At 47.2% G+C, this 17,377-nt stretch overlaps 1 protein-coding gene and 1 long non-coding RNA gene across 6 annotated transcripts in view; both read left to right on the forward strand.

Moving 5' to 3' along the window:
- The window catches only part of IQANK1 (IQ motif and ankyrin repeat containing 1), a gene marked incomplete at its 3' end in the record, with an annotated part of 32,586 nt that overhangs the window by 1,685 nt on the left and 13,524 nt on the right, over window positions 1-17,377 (forward strand). For 3 of the 5 annotated variants that reach the window (XR_014170628.1, XM_081919608.1, XM_081919610.1), the window contains exons 1-5: window positions 2,967-3,064; window positions 3,432-3,494; window positions 5,831-5,964; window positions 6,279-6,443; window positions 15,807-16,013. Coding sequence is in view for 4 of the 5 variants with exons in the window: in XM_081919608.1 (XP_081775734.1) it covers window positions 2,971-3,064; window positions 3,432-3,494; window positions 5,831-5,964; window positions 6,279-6,443; window positions 15,807-16,013 (663 nt within the window). Of the gene's footprint in view, window positions 1-2,966; window positions 3,065-3,431; window positions 3,495-5,830; window positions 5,965-6,278; window positions 6,444-15,806; window positions 16,014-17,377 lie in introns of those variants that run through there. The other 2 variants (XM_081919609.1, XM_081919611.1) reach the window with 1 other exon arrangement.
- LOC309374579 lies at window positions 16,022-16,955 on the forward strand. The gene is made up of 2 exons (XR_014170630.1): window positions 16,022-16,283; window positions 16,316-16,955. It is a non-coding gene; the product is annotated as an uncharacterized lncRNA (long non-coding RNA).

Genomic DNA, 17,377 nt, shown 5'->3' on the forward strand with positions numbered 1-17,377 from the left:
AGGCGGGCGGGCCCCTCCGTCCGCCAGGGCTGGGGCTGCTGCCGGGAAAGGGCCCGGGAAGGGCGGCGAGGAGGCGCCTGCCTCGAAAAGGGCGGCCGCCCCGGGGCACCAGGCGGGCCGACACGGATTCCGCCGCAGCAGCGAGGCGGGACGTTTCGTCCGCGAACAGCGCCGCGTCACGTGTGCAGGTGCCCGAGCGACGGCTGCGCGGGAGAAACGGCGGGGCGGGCGGGCGGGCGGGCAGGCGCGGCGCTGTCACGTCGGGACGCGCCCGAAGTCTCCCTCCCAACTCCGCGCCCGGGAGGGGCGTGGCCTCTCCGCCCGCCGGGCCAGCCGCACATGCGCATTCCGCCCCTTTTGCCGTTGCGCGGCGACGCTGCGCGCGGCCCGAGGGAGGAGCGGGTGAGCGGCGAGGGAGCGGAGGGGAGGCCCGGACCCCGAAGGTGCTCCGGCCGCGGCCGAGCAGTGGGGTGGTTATTAATCCCCGGTGGCTGTGATGCATCGGGGCGGGGGGGGGCGCGGGGGGGCGTGTATAAGTTGCTTTGCTTGGGGCCAGACGAGGCGACTAACCCGTGTCAGAACTCTTCCGAAATGCGCTTGTCACGGGTCCAGTGGCGTCGCGCGGGTTGTCAGCCCCCGGGGCAAGGCAAGTAAGGTGCGGCCCCTAACCCTGACCCCCCACTGGACGGGTCTCCACACCAAAGACCCCCTGGCGGCTCGGCCCAACCCTCTCCTCTCTCCGGCCCCGGGAGCCTTTCTCGCGGGCAGCTTTCCTGGGTCCTTGGCCCGCAGGACTGAAGGGCTTTGGGCGCCCGGCCGGCAGGGCCCCGTGGCCGAAGCCGGAGCGCCGGGAGCTCGTTGCGATGAGGTGAAAGCCCAGCCTGCAAAACAAGGCTTGGCCCCTCATGCTCCCTTCACAGCATCGGTCTTTTCTTATTAAAAAAATTATTGAGTTTTTCATTTTTATAATATTAACATATCAGATAGCAAAAAATAAGAATACAGTTCCCCAAATTCCCCCCCCCCATTCCCTCAACTTCCTTTTTTAAAAAAAGTATTACTTTCCCATGCTTGCTTTATTATATCTTAATATTGAGTTCTTTGTATCAAATATTATTGTTCTCTTATCATTTTAACACCATCCTTATACTTTCTGTGTTTTGTTCATTATAAGTGTTTACTCAAACCCTTCCAGTGAGTCCATTTTTTTACATTGTTTCTATAAATACAACATAGGTAAATGGTTCCCAGTCTTTTTTAAAGTCTCTATTGACACAACCTTGATGGCAGAAAGTGAGGAGGAATTAAAGAACCTTTTATTGAGGGTGAAAGAGGAGAGCGCAAAATATGGTCTGAAGCTCAACATCAAAAACGAAGATCATGGCCACTGGTCCCATCAACTCCTGGCAAATAGAAGGGGAAGAAATGGAGGCAGTGAGAGATTTTACTTTCTTGGGCTCCATGATCACTGCGGATGGTGACAGCAGCCACGAAATTAAAAGACGCCTGCTTCCTGGGAGAAAAGCAATGACAAACCTAGACACCATCTTAAAAAGTAGAGACATCACCTTGCCAACAAAGGTCCATATAGTAAAAGCTATGGTTTTCCCAGTAGTGATGTATGGAAGTGAAAGCTGGACCATAAAGAAGGCTGATTGCCGAAGAATGGATGCTTTTGAATTCTGGTGCTGGAGGAGACTCTTGAGAGTCCCATGGACTGCAAGAAGATCAAACCTATCCATTCTGAAGGAAATCAGCCCTGAGTGCTCACTGGAAGGACAGATCCTGAAGCTGAGGCTCCAAGACTTTGGCCACCTCATGAGAAGAGAAGACTCCCTGGAAAAGACCCTGATGTTGGGAAAGACGGAGGGCACAAGGAGAAGGGGACGACAGAGGATGAGGTGGTGGGACAGTGTTCTCGAAGCTACCAGCATGAGTCTGACCAAACTGCGGGAGGCAGTGGAAGACAGGAGGGCCTGGCGTGCTCTGGTCCAGGGGGTCACAAAGAGTCGGAAACGACTAAACAACAACAATGGTCTTTGTCCTTCTGTTAGCTTCACCAATTCCGCATATTCCATTTTGTTGCCATTCTTCTTTTGTTTGTATTTTGTCGCTTTCCATCTTTGGGCTCGCAGTATCCTGGCTGCTGTTGTAGCGTACATAAATAATTTCTTCTTCTCTTTTGGCAGATCTTGACCTGAAATACCTAATAAAAAGGCTTCTGGTCTTTTAACAAAGGTCATCATAAATATTTTTAAAATTTCATTATAAATCATATCCCAATAATTTTGAACTATCTTGGAGTTCCACCACATATGAAAAAACGTGCCTTCTTTTTTACATTTCCAACACTTATTGGAGCCTGTTCTATACATTTTTGCACTTTTCATATAATTCTCTTTTAACAATATACAATCAGTAAATTTTAAGCTCATTTTCCATACTTTCTCTTAGTCTTCCATTTGTATATTATGTCCTAGGTCTTGTGCCTAAATCATTACAGATTTAACCTCCTCATCTTTTGTTTCCTATTCTAGTAGTAAAGTATACACCTTCTTCAAAAGTTAGGTATTATCCTCTATTATTTCTCTTTGAAATCTAGAGATAGCATAACTAAATCCCTTTTTTTTGTCCCCTTTAAATACCTCATTCAATTGACGATATTGCAGCCAATCATATACATGTTCTCTGATCACTTTAAGAACTTGACAGCATCAGTCTTAAAAGCGCAATAAAAATAGACATGGTGCAGATATCCAAGATCCCAAAAACTTGCTTTGCTTCAGCTTTGCCCAAGTTTCCTGGAGATTTTACTAATGATGCACCTTGGGATGAAAAGCTTGACTGTTCTGAAAGGACCGAGCCTTTCTACAAGAACACATGACCTGTGTGCTCAGGATGTGTCGGGCCGCCTTGGGTTTCGCTGAGCCCCATCTCTGCTCACCTTGTTGCTCTTCTCTTTCCAGGGGGATGAGTGCCAAGAAGGCGGCAGCAGCAGGAAAGCCTCCACTTCGGAAAGGGGCCAAGCCGGCAGCTCCAGCAAAGGGGGTCCCTGTGAAGGCAGGTATAGCACCCATGGGGAGGAGGAAGGCAGGGCTGAGCTGTGAGGATCCACTGCACAGTCCAGGGCGTGGAGCAAAGGGTGCCTCCAGGATTTCTGCTTGTCACGAGGAGTATACAAGATGTACTATGCTATAGATAATATATTCAGGGCAGCTCAAATGTATTTTGTGGTTCCGCTTGCCTAAGTGCAGAACCTCACATTTGTGCCTGTTGAAGTTCATTTTGTTAGCTTGGGCCGAGTTCCCCAATCTGTTAAGGCAGGATTCTGTCTTCTGCAGCACTAGCTACCCCGGTGACAATTAGCATTTTTTGAATTTGGTTTCTCTTTTATTTTCCTGCTGGCTTGGGGCCCACAATTGATGGAAAAGATGCTGCCCTACCAAGCAACAGCACCAGACCCCAAGAAGTGTCCCTGAGCAGCCATCCCAAAGGTAGGCAGTGGCACAGCAGAAGCTAATGGGGGGGGGGGTATGCAAGGCCTTTGTGGCAGGGACTTAATGGTGGTGAAATATGGCAGGGGAGGAGAGCAGAGACTCTCTTGAACAGGTTTGGTGCAAGATTGTCCTCTGAGCCCGACCCCTTGTAGGCAGGCTGGCTTATTCCCACAGTCAGCCCCACCACTGTTTGTGGCACTTCATGGAGAGCTGTTAAGCAATAAGAAAAATGAGGCAGGCTCTGACCCCCCCCCCCCACCTGGAGGGATGGCAGAGGAAGGGGAACAAGGAATAGTGAAGAGCAAATGCAGCTGTTGGGCTCAGGTTTGCCTTCAGCTGGGAATTTATTTGATGTGTTCATAAAAGGTAAAGGTACCCTGCCCGTACGGGCCAGTCGTGTCCGACTCTAGGGTTGTGCGCTCATCTCACTTAAGAGGCCGGGAGCCAGCGCTGTCTGGAGACACTTCCGGGTCACGTGGCCAGCGTGACGAAGCTGCTCTGGTGAGCCGGCACCAGCGCAGCACACAGAAACGCCATTTACCTTCCCGCTATAAAGCAGTACCTATTTATCTACTTGCACTTAATTGTGCTTTCGAACTGCTAGGTGGGCAGGAGCTGGGACCGAAAGACGGGAGCTCACCCCGCCGCGGGGATTCGAACCGCCGACCATGCGATCGGCAAGCCCTAGGCGCTGAAGTTTTACCCACAGCGCCACCCGCGTCCCTGTCTATGTGTTCATAGACAGCCATTAAAGGCAAAACCCCTCACAGGGGAATGAGGACCAGGAGCAGCACTAATGCTTGTTATTGTGAAAACGATGAGGGTTATTGTCAGGCGCTCAGGAGCAGAAGCACAGGAAAGGGAGGAAATGGAGAGCGAGGGGGAGGAATCCGAAGGAAACGTAAGCGATGACAGTGGTCCGAGGTCTCTGAGTCTTTCCAGCGAATCGGAAGACTCACAGAAAGGGGCTCCCATGGTCAGAGCAAGGGGGGTGCCTAGGGGGACACCCCAGGAAGAAGGGGCCAGAGGGGACTCAGAGAGCAGCAGTTGGAAATCAGGACCAGCTTCCCCACCAGAGCGCAGTAGGGGGGAGGAGTCCCAGGTATCGGGATCAGGCTGCTCACCGCCAGCGGGAGGAGATGAGTCAGGATTGGCCACGCCTCCATCAGAGAGCGAGGAAACGGTCGAGAGGAAGGTTGGAAGCTGGGCGCGCGCGCCAAGTTCAAATGTACAGGCGAGCGGCACAGTGGGTAGCCCGGATAGGGAGCCAGGTCCTAAAGCCCGTCGAAAGGAGGGACAGGAGTCAGGGGGGTCAGCGTCAGAGGAGTCCAGGAAGGAGGAGACCCCGGGGGGCAGAAGGACCCAGAGGAGAAAGGACCGACGGAAGAGGTGAAGTAAGGCTAGAGTCTTAAACTGGTGTACAGGGGGTGGAGACTCAGACGGAGCTTCGCCGATCTAGCTTCTAGACGTAGAGCTGCACGCTGCAGCTTGTAAATGGAAACTGAACTTCAATAAAGACTTTTGTACATTACTACCGGCTAGCGTTGGTCCTCTGTGAGCTGGGACCTGGAGGCAGCTCTGACAGTTATGTTTTATTTATGAGTTGGTTGCCTCAAAAAATAAATGTGCCAAAATGATATACAGCTGAAAAAACAAATTTAAACATAACCTCACTAATTCCAGCAATGTCATCCTAAGAAGTCAGAAACGAGGCCAGATGGACTCCAGAAACAACCAGAGTCTGGAAAGGCTCCAGATCTCTGCATTCAGAATACCTGTTTGAGGGGAACACCCTGCCACCATACTTGGACTGACCTTTTCATGTTGTGTAGAACTTCTTTTCTCTGCAGGAAGTTTGTGACTAGGTTCCCCTCAGTTTTCTCAACAGCGTTGAAGAAGCAGAGAAAAGGAGCAAGTAGCTCAGCCTTGTACCTACGCCCTTGCCTGGTAACTAGCTCTGTATGAGAGCGCATGTCTGCCGTGAGCTGGCTGGCTGGGAGGGGAGGGGGGCCTGCCCCCTCCCTCCTGTGGGCCCAGTCTCCAGAGTTACGGAATTGCCCCCCTCTTTTGCCAGCCTCCAGGCTAGTAGCATTTGGAAGCTCATTTACAAGGCTGAAGTACCTCTCTGGCTCAGTGCTGCAAAAGTGCTTCGCTGGTGTGGCTGTAAGGCAGGACTGAGGTAAGGCAAGACAATAGACTGTACGTGGGGAACCTTCACCTGGAGAGCCCCCTATCCCTATCCCACAAGCGCCATCACCTCCTAGGACCTAAACCACCAGCAAATCCCTTGGGATTCCCTTTTATGGCCCTACACTTCTGCTTTCTGCCCTCAGAGCTGACACGTGAAGCAAAGGCTGCGCTCACGTTGCAGAGTGCCTTCCGCCGCATCTTGGCATGTCGTGAGAGAGCGAGGCGATTGCAAGAGCGACAGGAGTACAATGAGTTAATGGACCGCCTCCAGAGAGAGGTGAGGTGATACCTGGCTTTGGGAACATGAGAGAAGCCCCCTCCAGGGGGAAGGGAAGCTGGGACAGACATCATCAGCATGAAGGCATTGTAGACGAGACAGAAAATCCAGTCCAGGGCTTGCTTATGAGGGTGGTTGCTGGGGAAACATCTCTGTGGCTTGAAGCTCAGGCTAAAGCCCTCCAGATCTTCCTCTGGTCTCCCCGTGCTTTGCATTCTTCTTGATGCTCTTCCACTGCCCATCAGTGTTGAAAGCCTTCCTCTGTTTTGCCTCCCCGTGACTTGGCCTGTTGGCTGCATGGGCTTCTGTCCTAGGCCTTTGCTGCACTGGTGAAGAGGGAGCGAGAGGAAGCTGAGCGGGAGAGAAAGAAAGAGGAGGAAGAGAAGAAGAAGCAGCGGGAGGAGCAGCAGAGGAGGAAGCGGATGTTGGAAGCAGCCTTTGATGGGGACGTGGAAGAGATGAAGGCCGTCCTGAAGGAGGTGGGCAAGGCCTCGCTGTAGCCAGAATCACTCAGCCCTACCCTCAGCTTGTGGCTTCTGAGCTGTTTGGCTGGCAGCTCCTGATCTCATGGCCTGTGCAGGCAAATTAGAGTCTCAAAATGAGGACAGAGGGACCACATGGTGCACTTTGGACAGGGCAGGGGTGGCTTCAAGGGAGGCACAGAAACTGTATCAGGTGAAACCGACTGCACAAAATAACCTCGGTAGCAGCACTGGGTACTTCAGCTGGAGTCAAGCTCACCCTCAACTTTACGCTCAAAGTGCATAGCTGGTTGCCCACAGGGCGCCTTTGGGGGCTCCAGAGGTTCTGCTCTTGCACTGGGAGTCAGTAACCTCTGCACCGTCCAAAATAAGTTTGCCAGCCGGCTCCTGGATGAAATCATGTGAGCTGCAAGATGAGCCTTTTTTGCAGCCTGCACTGCCACATGGTAGACGCGATTGTGTGTTCTTGCCAGTGTTTGGTCGGCTTCAGGGTGAAACTTGTGCCACTTGGCTCCAGGCTTCGTCCGCTCCTGTTTCATATTCTGGTGCTCCTCAAAGTACCAAGTAGCAGCCAGGTGTTTTTTTGGGAGGAGTTGTTTCTCTCTTCGTCCACAAATCCTCTCCCCGCACCCCACCCTGGGACCTGCACTCTGCAGCCTTCCCACATGCCCTTGTTTCAGTGAAGGCTCAGCAGAGACACCATGAGGTCACTTCCCCCTCAGGGCTTGTTCATATCAGAAGGAAAGGCCTGCAGAGTGCGGACGTAGTGTTTACTGGGGGTGAGGACCCCTGGGCCACCCTCAGCCAACTTGCAACAATAAGGTAATCTCACTGCATCCACTGAAAATCTAAAGTGTCCTGAGAACGAGGCAGAAAAATGGAAGCCTCTCTAGCATAGAAAGAAAACATTTGAGAAATTGAAGGGCAGATTTTGGCACATTACTAGTTTTACCTCCCTTCATGGATCACTGCCTTGCTGTAGCGAAGGGGCTTGAATAACTCAGAGAAGCTATGAGCTATGCCGTGCAGGGCCACCCAAGATGGACAGGTCATAGTGGAGAGTTTTGACTAAACGTGATCCACCTGGAGCAGGAACCGGCAAGCCACTCCAGTATCCCTGCCAAGAAAACTCCATGGACAAAGACAACAGGCATATAAAAGTTATGACGCTGGAAGATGAGCCCCTCAGGTCGGAAGGCGTCCAACATGCTACTGAGGAAGAGCGGAGGACAAGTACAAGTAGATTCAGAGCTGATGCAGCGGCTGGGCCAAAGCCGAAAGGACGCTCAGTTGCGGATATGCCTGGAAGCAAAAGGAAAGTCCAATGCTGTAAAGAAAAATATTGCATAGGAACCTGGAATGTAAGAACCATGAACCTTGGTAAGTTGGATGTGGTCAAAAATGAGATGGCAAGAATAAATATTGACATCTTGGGCATCAGTGAACTAAAATGGACGGGAATGGGCGAATTCAGTTCGGATGACCATCACATCTACTACTGTGGGCAAGAATCCCGTAAAAGAAATGGAGTGTCCCTCATAGTCAACAAAAGAGTGTCAAAAGCTGTACTGGGATGCAATCTCAAAAATGATAGAATGATCTCGATATGAATCCAAGGCATACCTTTTATTTTATTTTTAAAGAATATTTATTAAAGTTTTCAATAGTAATACAATAAAAATCAAAAAGAAAAAAGAAAAAATACAAAAATGAAAATAATTAAAAACACATAAAGTTTCCATTACTTATTTTCCATTAACTTATTTCCCAGACCTTCTCGTACCTCCCTTTTTTGTATTCCAATTCAAATTGTTAGTTCAGCAAATCCTTATCAGTAAATTTAAACCTATTTCTAAACCTTTTTTTCCATATTCTCTTAAAGCATTACAGCTGGAAACCACTTAATTTCTATCTGACATCATTCTAACATTCATTAATTTTACAATATTTCTGTAAATAGTCTTTAAATTTCTTCCAATCTTCTTCCGCCGACTCTTCTCCCTGGTCTCGGATTCTGCCAGTCATTTCTGCCAATCCCATATAGTCCATCACCTTCATCTGCCATTCTTCCAGAGTGGGTAAATCCTGTGTCTTCCAGTCCTTTGCAATGAGTATTCTTGCTGCTGTTGTAGCATACATAAAGAAAATTCTATCCTTCTTTGGCACCAATTGGCTGACCATGCCCAGGAGAAAGGCCTCTGGTTTCTTCAGGAAGGTATATTTAAATACCTTTTTCATTTCATTATAAATCATTTCCCAGAAAGCCTTAATCCTTGGGCACGTCCACCAAAGGTGAAAGAATGTACCTTCATTTTCTTTGCATTTTCAACATTTATTATTGGGCAAATGATAAATTTTTGCAAGCTTGACTAGGGTCATGTACCACCTGTAAATCATTTTCATAACATTCTCTCTTAAGGCATTACATGCCGTAAACTTCATACCTGTGGTCCATAACTGTTCCCAGTCAGCAAATATAATGTTATGTCCAACATTTTATGCCCATTTAATCATAGCAGATTTCACCGTTTCATCCTGAGTGTTCCATTTCAACAGCAAGTTATATATCTTTGACAAAATCTTAGTTTTAGGTTCTAACAGCTCTGTTTCTAATTTTGATTTTTCCACCTGGAAGCCAATTTTCTTGTCCAAATTATATGCCTCCATCATCTGGTAATAATGAAGCCAATCTCGCACTTTGTTTTTTAATTTCTCAAAACTCTGCAGTTTCAACCTATCTCCTTCTTGTTCCAAAATTTCCCAATATTTCGGCCATTTGGCCTCCATATTGAGCTTTTTCGGAGCTTTTGCTTCCATTGGTGACAACCGCCTTGGGGTTTTATTTTCCAATAAATCCTTATCCAAGGCAGACCTTTTAACATCACAGTAATCCAAGTTTATGCACCAACCGCTGATGCTGAAGAAACTGAAATTGATCAATTCTATGAAAATTTATAACACCTTATAGAAATGACACCAAAGAAGGATGTTCTTCTCATTATAGGGGATTGGAATGCTAAAGTAGGGAGTTAAGAGATATGTGGTATGACAAGGTTAAAGTTCATAAATTGTTCAAAAACCATATTGTCAGAAGGGCAATTTTCATGGTCTGGTCAAAATACAAAGACTTATTGGAGAGTAAAACTCCGAGGTGGCTCTCACCGATGGAGGCCAAAGCACGTAAAAGACTCAATATGGAGGCCCACTGGCCTAAATATTGGGAAATAATTGAAAAAATTGGAGATAAATGGAGGTTACAGAGTATGGAAAAGTTAAAAAACAAGGTGCGAGATTGGTTGCATTATGCTCAAATCCAGGAAGTTTTTAAAGCAGACAAAAAAGTGGGTTTTCAGGAGGATAAATCGAAACTAGAAACAGAGTTGCTTGAGCCAAAATCCAAGCTAATTTCGAGAATGTATAACTTGCTGCTTAAATGGAACACACAGGATGAGATTGTCAAATCCTCTATGATAAAGTGGGCACAGGACTTGGGGCATAACATTATGTTTGAAGACTGGGAAAGGTTATGGAACACCGGAATGAAATTCACGGCATGTACTGCCTTGAAGGAAAACATTATGAAAATGATATACCGGTGGTACATGACCCCAGTCAAGCTTGCAAAGATATATCACCTGTCCGATAATAAATGTTGGAAATGTAAGGAAGAGGAAGGGACATTTTTACACCTCTGGTGGACCTGCCCGAAAGTGAAGGCCTTCTGGGAAATGATACATAATGAACTAAAAAAGGTGCTGAGATTCACCTTACCTAAGAAACCGGAGGCCTTCCTTCTGGGCATGGTAGACCAGAGGATGGTCAAGAAAGATAGAACTTTCTTTATGTACGCTACTACAGCAGCGAGGATTCTGTTGGCAAAGCACTGGAAGACACAAAATCTACCCACATTGGAAGAATGGCAGACGCAGCTGATGGACTATATGGAGTTGGCTGAAATGACTGGCAGAATTCGAGACTCGGGAGAAGAAGAAACGGAGGAAGTTTGGAAAAATTTTAAGGACTATTTGAAAAAGCATTATAAGTTGTATGAATGTTAAAAAATGCTCCTTTCTAGGAAGGTATACCTTCAGTATCGGCAAATTTCTGAATTGATAAATAAGACACTATAAGACAGAAGTGAGGTAACGAAATATTTTTATTGTGTGGAAATTAAAAATTAATGCAATTGTATCGAAATGTTTACATCAGATAACACGATAAAATGGAAGATATATTGTTATGTATAAAACAAGTCAACAAATTGCTGAGGTTTTGGTTACACAGGGAATGCAGTGCTCGGGAGATGGGGGAAGTCCATTGGATTCATGGAAGTATGTATTTGAAAGTGGAAATTTGTTTATTAAAAACCTAATAAAATATTTATAAAAAAAAAAAGAGATAAAAGGAACAACTGGCAAGTTTGGCATTGGAGTTCAAAACGAAGCAGGGCAAAGGCTAATAGAGTTCTGCCAAGAGAACAAGCTGGTCATCACAAACAGTCTTTTCCAACAACACAAGAGACGACTCTACACATGGACATCACCAGATGGGCAGCATCGAAATCAGATTGATTATATTCTCTGCAGCCAAAGATGGAGAAGCTCTATACAGTCAGCAAAAACAAGACCTGGAGCTGACTGTGGCTCAGATCATCAGCTTCTTATAGCAAAATTCAAGCTTAAACTGAAGAAAGTAGGAAAAACCACTGGGCCGGTAAGATACAATCTAAGTCAAATCCCTTATGAATACACGGTGGAAGTGAGGAACAGGTTTAAGGATTTAGATTTGGTGGACAGAGTGCCTGAAGAACTATGGATGGAGGCTTGTAACATTATACAAGAGGCAGCAACTAAAACCATCCCAATGAAAAGGAAATGCAAGAAAGCAAAGCGGCTGTCCAACGAGGCCTTACAAATAGCAGGGGAGAGAAGGCAAGCAAAATGCGAGGGAGATAGTGAAAGATACAGGAAATTGAATGCAAAGTTCCAAAAAATAGCAAGGAGAGACAAGAAGGCCTTCTTAAATGAGCAATGCAAAGAAATAGAGGAAAACAATAGAATGGGAAAAACCAGAGATCTGTTCATAGAATCATAGAGTTGGAGTAGACCACAAGGGCCATCGAGTCCAACCCCCTGCCAAGCAGGAAACACCATCAGAGCACTCCTGACATATGGTTGTCAAGCCTCTGCTTAAAGACCTCCAAAGAAGGAGACTCCACCACACTCCTGGGCAGCAAATTCCACTGTCGAACAGCTCTTACTGTCAGGAAGTTCTTCCTAATGTTTAGATGGAATCTTCTTTCTTGTAGTTTGAATCCATTGCTCCATGTCCGCTTCTCTGGAGCAGCAGAAAACAACCTTCCTCCCTCCTCTATGTGACATCCTTTTATATATTTGAACATGGCTATCATATCACCCCTTAACCTCCTCTTCTCCAGGCTAAACATGCCCAGCTCCCTTAGCCGTTCCTCATAAGGCATTGTTTCCAGGCCTTTGACCATTTTGGTTGCCCTCCTCTGGACACGTTCCAGTTTGTCAGTGTCCTTCTTGAACTGTGGTGCCCAGAACTGGACACAGTACTCCAGGTGAGGTCTGACCAGAGCAGAATACAGTGGCACTATTACTTCCCTTGATCTAGATGCTATACTCCTATTGATGCAGCCCAGAATTGCATTGGCTTTTTTAGCTGCTGCGTCACACTGTTGGCTCATGTCAAGTTTGTGGTCAACCAAGACTCCTAGATCCTTTTCACATGTACTGCTCTCAAGCCAGGTGTCACCCATCTTGTATTTGTGCCTCTCATTTTTTTTGCCCAAATGCAATACTTTACATTTCTTCCTGTTAAAATTCATCTTGTTTGTTTTGGCCCAGTTCTCTAATCTGTCAAGGTCGTTTTGAAGTGTGATCCTGTCCTCTGGGGTGTTAGCCACCCCTCCCAGTTTGGTGTCATCTGCAAATTTGATGAGGATGCCCTTGAGTCCATCATCCAAGTCATTGATAAAGATGTTGAATAAGACCAGGCCCAAGACAGAACCCTGTGGCACCCCACTAGTCACTCTTCTCCAGGATGAAGAGGAACCATTGATGAGCACCCTTTGGGTTCGGTCAGTCAGCCAGTTACAAATCCACTGAGTGGTAGCATAGTCAAGTCCGCATTTTACCAGCTTCTTTACAAGAATATCATGGGGCACCTTGTCAAATGCCTTGCTGAAATCAAGAAAAATGGAGCTATGAAAGGAACATTTCATACAAAAATTACCATAATAAAAGACAAAAGTGGAAAGGACCTAACAGAAGCAGAAGACATCAAGAAGAGGTGGCAAGAATACACAGAGGAACTATACCAGAATGAAATGCATGTCTCGTATACCCAAGGTAGTGTGGTTGCTGACCTTGAGCCAGACATCCTGGAGAGTGAAGTCAAATGGGCCTTAGAAAGCATTGCTAATAACAAGGCCAGTGGAAGTGATGATATTCCAGCTGAACTATTTAAAATTTTAAAAGATGATGCTGTTAAGGTGCTACACTCAATATGCCAGCAAATTTGGAGAACTCAGCAGTGGCCAGAGGATTGGAGAAGATCAGTCTACATCCCAATCACAAAGCAGGGAAGTGCCAAAGAATGCTCCAACTACCACACAATTGCACTAATTTCACATGCTAGCAAGGTTATGCTTAAAATTCTACAAGGCAGGCTTAGGCAGTATGTGGACCGAGAACTCCCAGAAGTGCAAGCTCAATTTCGAAGGGGCAGAGGAACCAGAGACCAAATTGCAAACATGCACTGGATTATGGAGAAAGCTAGAGAGTTCCAGAAAGACATCTACTTTTGCTTCATTGACTATGCAAAAGCCTTTGACTGTGTCAACCACAGCAAACTATGGCAAGTTCTTAAAGAAATGGGAGTGCCTGATCACCTCATCTGTCTCCTGAGAAATCTCTATGTGGGACAAGAAGCTACAGTTAGAACTGGATATGGAACAACTGACTGGTTCAAAATTGGGAAAGGAGAACGGCAAGGCTTTATATTGTCCCCCTGCTTATTTAACTTATATGCAGAATTCATCATGCAAAAGGCTGGGCTGGATTAATCCCAAGCCAGAATTAAGATCACTGGAAGAAATATCAACAACCTCAGTTATGCAGATGACACAACCTTGATGGCAGAAAGTGAGGAGGAATTGAAGAACCTTTTAATGAGGGTGAAAGAGGAGAGCGCAAAATATGGTCTGAAGCTCAACATAAAAAAAACAAAACGAAGATCATGGCCACTGGTCCCATCACCTCCTGGCAAATAGAAGGGGAAGAAATGGAGGCAGTGAGAGATTTTACTTTCCTGGGCTCCATGATCACTGCAGATGGTGACAGCAGCCACAAAATTAAAAGACGCCTGCTCCTTGGGAGAAAGGCGATGGCAAACCTAGACAGCATCTTAAAAAGCAGAGACGTCACCTTACCAACAAAGGTCCGTGTAGTTAAAGCCATGGTTTTCCCAGTAGTGATGTATGGAAGTGAGAGCTGGACTATAAAGAAGGCTGATCGCCGAAGAATTGATGCTTTTGAATTATGGTACTGGAGGAGACTCTTTTTTAAAAAAAAATTATATTTATTAACAGTTTAAAGATTACAGAAGAAAGCAAAAGAATTAAACAAAACAATACAAAAACGAAGACACTACATAACAATAACACTAAAACATTGAATTAACAAAACAAAACAAAAACAGTATAAAACACATCCAATAGTTTCAATATCCTATCTTTCATTCACTTGTTTCAACGACCTCCTCACACCTCCCTTTTTGTATTCCACTTCAATTAACTGTTTCAGCAATTCCTTTCCATCTTCCTCTGTTTTCTGTCCTGTAATTTTTCTTAACGTGTTCCAACCTTATTTTTCCCTTCTAATACATTAATAATCTATTTGTACTTAGTTCCTTATAACATTTCTACTAAAGCCATATAACTTCATTCCAACATTTTTCTAACATTCATTGATTTTACAGTATTTCTGTAAATAGTCTTTAAACTTTTCCAATCTTCTTCCACCGATTCTTCTCCCTGGTCTCGGATTCTGCCAGTCATTTCCGCCAGTTCCATATAGTCCATCAACTTCATCTGCCATTCTTCCCGGGTGGGTAAATCTTGTGTCTTCCAAGCTGGAGGAGACTCTTGAGAGTCCCATGGACTGCAAGAAGATCAAACCTCTCCATTCTTAAGGAAATCAGCCCTGAGTGCTCACTGGAAGGACAGATTGTGAAGCTGAGGCTCTAAGACTTTGGCCACCTCATGAGAAGAGAAGACACCCTGGAAAAGACCCTGATGCTGGGAAAGATGGAGGGCACAAGGAGAAGGGGACGACAGAGGACAAGATGGTTGGATAGTGTTCTCGAAGCTACCAGCATGAGTTTGACCAAACTGCAGGAGGCAGTGGAAGACCAGAGGGCCTGGCGTGCTCTGGTCCAGGGGGTCACCAAGAGGCGGACACGACTAAACAACTAAACAACAACAACTAGTTTTAGCACCCTGACTAATTAGGTGTTGTCAGTAATCTGGGCCTCACTCTGTTCAGCCCTGACTCCAGACACTTTGCAGCCCTGATGTCTGCCCACATGTGAGGTTTTTGTCCCAGTCCAATGGCCAGGTTCCCTGAGCAACTGAACCTTCTGTGCTGCCACAGCAGCTCAGCCCATCAGTGTCAACAGCAGCTTCATAGCACAACTCCAGAAGGTCACTGCACCAAGTTGGAGACTTCTCTGTGCCTTTTCTAAGCTGCAGGTTCAGGCTTTGCAGCCAGAATTTATGTGTGAGGGAGTAAGGCACAGAGGAGTTGCTGTTGTGGCTGCGAGGTTTATTCAGCACCAAAAATGTGGAAAAGCCGTGGCATGGCTTTGCTCAGAGAAACAAAGCAGGGAGTGGGAAAAGGACCAGATTGCTAGAGTGTAAGAGCTGCCTTCCTGGATTGGGCCCAGGTGAGCCTACCAAGCTCAGTATGTCCTGTTTGCCCTCTCCGCCAGCAGAGCTTCCTTTAGTTGGTTCTTCAGAGTTTGGCCTGTGCGGCGCGTGGGGCTTGTTTTGCCAGCTCTTGTGTTCTTTCTGCAAAAGCCACTGAGGTTGGGGGCCACTGCCTGAGTGTGGGGGGATGGATTGCACAGGAGGCAAAGAGAGGTGCTGCCAGGAAAGCTTTGCTGGTGAGACGCCTGGAGGTGGCAGGTGCGGGTGGGCAGGGAGGATGTCCCAGGTTGGTGCCATGCTGGTTTTGGGTGCAGAGCCCATGCTCCCTGCATGACAAGGGCCCCCTTCCCTGCTCTGCTGTGGCACAGTGCAGAATCGCCATGTCCCTTCCCCACTGTGACCCACAGATTTGGTTTCTCAAGGTGGCAGACCTGGACACCAAGAGCGGCCTGGGGACAGACGAGAGGGGCAAGGCTCTGCGCCTCCAACATCGCCTCAACATGGTGGACTGCACTGACGCCAACGGCAACACACCCCTCTCTGAGGCATCTGGAGGGGGCCACCCTGACGCCATCCGGATGCTGATAGAGAACGGAGCCAACCCCAACAGCCGGGTGAGAAGCAGGAGGGAGGTTGCAGGGTGAAAGGCGCTGTGGCCATGAGCCAGAGCCAAGGTGGTGCTTGGGGGGCAGAGTGATTCCGTGTCCCTGACCAGCCACCTGCTTTCCTGGAGGCTGCTTTGCAGTTGACATGAAGGGTGGTGGGCCAGCACCTCAAACCTCCCTCCCCTGGGATTGCCAGCAAGGCTCCCCTCTCTTGTGTCTCTGGCTTGGCAACTGGTGTGCAGGTGAGGCAGCCAGCATACCTAAGAGGGTCACAGCCTGGTCTTCAAACTGGCTCTTCAGCAACCAGCAAGGGAAAGAGAGGGCAGAGTTCTGGGGAGGCAGCCTTGCACCCCACAGGGTTGGGGCCACAGCAACCAAAGCTCAGTTTGCTTGAGCCAAATGTGCTGCTGGAAATTCTGCATGGCAAATTAATAATGTGGAGGAGTCTCTTGCTTTCTTTCTGTCTCCCCCTTCTCTCTGTGTATTTAGCCCATGCTGAGGGATTTCACTGTTAAAACAAGATGTTTTTTTGTAACCTGATGGGCCAAAGGCCAAGGGTTCTGTAGTCCCATGTGTAATGTCACTTCACGGACCAAACCCTTGACAGATAAGGTCAGATAAAATAGCATTCTGGTAATGACTTATCAGGAACAGCTAAGCTGTGGGGAGGATCACCTGGCGCCTTCATTGCATATCTTTGGGTGCCAGGCAAAAATGATTCTTCTTAACCAGGCCCTGGCTGACTATGGCCTTTTAAATGTGTTTGTGGGAAGGGGTTGTTGGTTGGTTTTATTTTGTGTTCTCATTTTATTTTTATGTTGTGAATATAACATATGTTATATTCAGATGAAGAGTGGTATACAAATTCAATTAATAAATAAAATATATTGCTGCATATCTATAGTTCTTCCTCTAAGCAGCTTAAAATTAGGAATAAACTGATGAATAAGGGGTTGGAGACAGTTAAGATTTTTTTCCTGTGTGTGTGGTTGTGGTCGGGTTGGTGGTGTGTGGAGTCCTGTCCTTGCCAGGATGGAAAAGTGTTGGGGAAGCAGGAGGTGCTGCACCTGTTGAATTGCCTATGGACATAGGAAGGTGGGATTTGGGAGGCAGGTGGGTCATCCTGGGCGATGGAAGCATGGATGTTGCTGCAATTCCTGCATCAGTCTCTGTGTACCTGGTTGCTCCCCCACGGAGCTCCCTACGCCTTCTTTGTGCCTTGTTAGTTTGGGGAGACCTCACTCGCTTGTGGCTGAAGAGCCTGCTGCTGGACAGATGAAGGAAAAGGTCTTCTCACAGCATGGGGGCTTCCCAAAGGAGGTGTCTGGTTGGCCACTCTGAGAACATAGATGGGCCTTTGGCCTGATCCAGCA

This window comes from Podarcis melisellensis (assembly GCF_964234715.1).
Source record: "Podarcis melisellensis genome assembly, chromosome: 7".
Taxonomy (NCBI): domain Eukaryota; kingdom Metazoa; phylum Chordata; class Lepidosauria; order Squamata; family Lacertidae; genus Podarcis; species Podarcis melisellensis.